The 2,493-nt window shown below is 44.0% G+C and overlaps 1 protein-coding gene across 1 annotated transcript; it reads left to right on the forward strand.

Moving 5' to 3' along the window:
* The first annotated feature begins 1,571 nt into the window (after positions 1-1,571).
* LOC118408998 (52 kDa repressor of the inhibitor of the protein kinase-like) lies at positions 1,572-2,039 on the forward strand. The gene has a single exon (XM_035809861.1). It carries the CDS (start codon positions 1,572-1,574, stop codon positions 2,037-2,039), a length of 468 nt encoding a protein of 155 aa, XP_035665754.1.
* The last annotated feature ends 454 nt before the right edge of the window (positions 2,040-2,493 follow it).

Below are 2,493 nucleotides of genomic sequence, written 5' to 3' on the forward strand. Positions count from 1 at the left end.
CCTAAATAAGATGTGTCCCAACTCCAAACTCAACACGATAGTATGCTATGTTTCAAGGCGAATGGCACTAGGGACAACATCATAACAGAGACCAGACGGTTGGTTAATGAAATAAAGGCCCTTCAAGTCAATACATGGAGGTTAGTCAGATGTGGATGTTACAAATCAGCTTGTATGAAGACAAAGACATGCACCATTCATGATCCATCCGATATATACCACTGTGACTTTTCTTAATGTCTTCGACAGGTACTTTCCAAATGGAACGGTCAAGTTCTGTGGCGGCCATGTTGTACTACTGCTAGAGCTTTTTAACGAAACACTCAACAAATGCATAAGAGAAAAAGAAATGGAAAAGTTGAGGTGCAAACGTCAGACACGACACGGATCCAGCTGTGGATGTCTGACACCATGAAGCAAATGAAGATTAATCACTTTGCAGCACCCGTACAAAGTGGCATGATAACATGGTCACATTCATCAAATACTTCAGAAAGCAAATTTTCCCAGTCCTCAAAGATCAGGTTGTGGAGCCACAACTGATCAGAAAACCAAAAAAGCGTGGAAGTATGGGCTGGCTGTCATGCTGCGCTGTGATGAGGACGAGAATACAAGGCCGGTGCGTTTAATATCTACAAGATGATCTATGACTTAAGTTGATGTAATAGAAAGGACTTACTATGAGAAAATGTATTTTTCCCCTTTATCCACTCCTCATGTTTTAATTTTCTTGCGTGTTCTTCTATCAGACGAATTGGCATCACTCCACGTTTCTACTCAAAATGGCTATCGTAGCCTATAAACTTACAAAAAAAAGTAAACATATTTATCGCAATGTTTTATGTTTCAACAGAATGGATGGCAGTGAAAACCAACAAAGTGGGCCACAAGACCTTCAGGCGAAAAATGACAACCATGATAAACACCAGTTGCCGCCATGTGCGCAACAATGCATACCTGGAGTTTTTCATGAAGGACTTTCATGCATTCATCATCCGCATGATTTTCCACCTACAGAGCGTAGATATTGCCTTAAACTCTCACATGTTTTTCAATCTTTAAAATGTCTTCTTAAAATTAAGGCAGTGATATAAAGCATGGAATAGAATCTATAGAATAGAATCATATAATAGAATCTATTTTACCTGTTACAAATGGGAAAAAGCTTATGTCTTTGAACTGTGGGGTAGTCCGAGGGGTGCACATCGCCTGACACCCTACTGGCCAACAACTGCCACAAATAGAAGGAGCTGACTACCTTAGTTGGACATTTGCTGCGGGGACACAGCCAGCAGACCAAGAGTCAACACAAGAAACGTGGGCCACCGATTGACTAAGTCAGGCCTGGGAACGAAGTCAGTGAGTTGGAAGTAACCACACAGAATACGATACGCATCTAAAGCCGAAATGCCGCGCACTTCACAGGAAACTGTGCGAAGCGACTGTTCAACGGCCCAGAGCTAGTCAGTCGAAATATCAGGAGCAAACAAAACAAACTGGCACTTAACCAAGACAAGATCCGAAAAATCCAGCAGTTTGAAGATGGCAACTATAGAGTAGGCGCATCTGACATGAACAAACAGTGGATCCAGTGTATAATTCGTATCGACAGCTCAAGGGACGTCTGTCTCGAGGACGCAGTTGCCCAGTACGAGGCCGACCTGCCATCGCCGGAGTTGTTTCCGATGGAACTTAACAGGTGGAAAAAACACTTTATGTCCGACCCGCCAGAGGTGCGACCGGCCTCTCCCGCAGAGGCGGTCAAGCGCTGTGATGTCACAATGTCTCCGAATGTCGGCGTTTTGTTGAAAATCGCCTGTACTCTGCCAGAAACATCGTGCGAGTGTGAGAGAAGTTTCAGTGCCCTACGATGGTTGAACAACTACATGCGGGCTTCGATGGGAAAGATGCGGCTGTCCAACCTGGCACTTATCCATATCCACTACGACACTGACATAGATCTAGACAAAGTAGTTGATTGTTTTGCTCTACTCAACCCCCGCAGACTAGAACTGGAGAACCTGTTGAAAGACCGCTAAGAGAAAAGACGATTAGCTATAGCTTAAGAATATTACGTTAAGAGTTACACTGTTAGTGTTATTTTATCAGGCTGTATAAAGTGATAGGTTAAGAATATCAAGTTAAGACTGTTAACTGAGGCAGTTACGTGTCAGTTTAAGAATGTCAAATTAGACTGTTAACTGAGGCAGTTACGTGTCAGTTTAAGAATGTCAAATTAGACTGTTAACTGAGGCAGTTACGTGTCAGTTTAAGAATGTCAAGTTAAGACTGTTAACTGAGGCAGTTACTGAGGCACCAACATCGAATATCCAAGGTGGAATGCCCGCTCTCCTCCAACTGAATGGACTACACCCACTCCTCCAGGTGGGTCTCCAAAAACTACCCCTCCAACTCCAAGGGGGGCTGCAATGACCCCCCCCCCCCTACCTACATGGGGGTCTACTAGAACCTCCCAAAACCCACACCCACCCA

Source organism: Branchiostoma floridae, unplaced genomic scaffold, assembly GCF_000003815.2.
Source record: "Branchiostoma floridae strain S238N-H82 unplaced genomic scaffold, Bfl_VNyyK Sc7u5tJ_757, whole genome shotgun sequence".
In the NCBI taxonomy this organism is placed as follows: Eukaryota; Metazoa; Chordata; class Leptocardii; order Amphioxiformes; family Branchiostomatidae; genus Branchiostoma; species Branchiostoma floridae.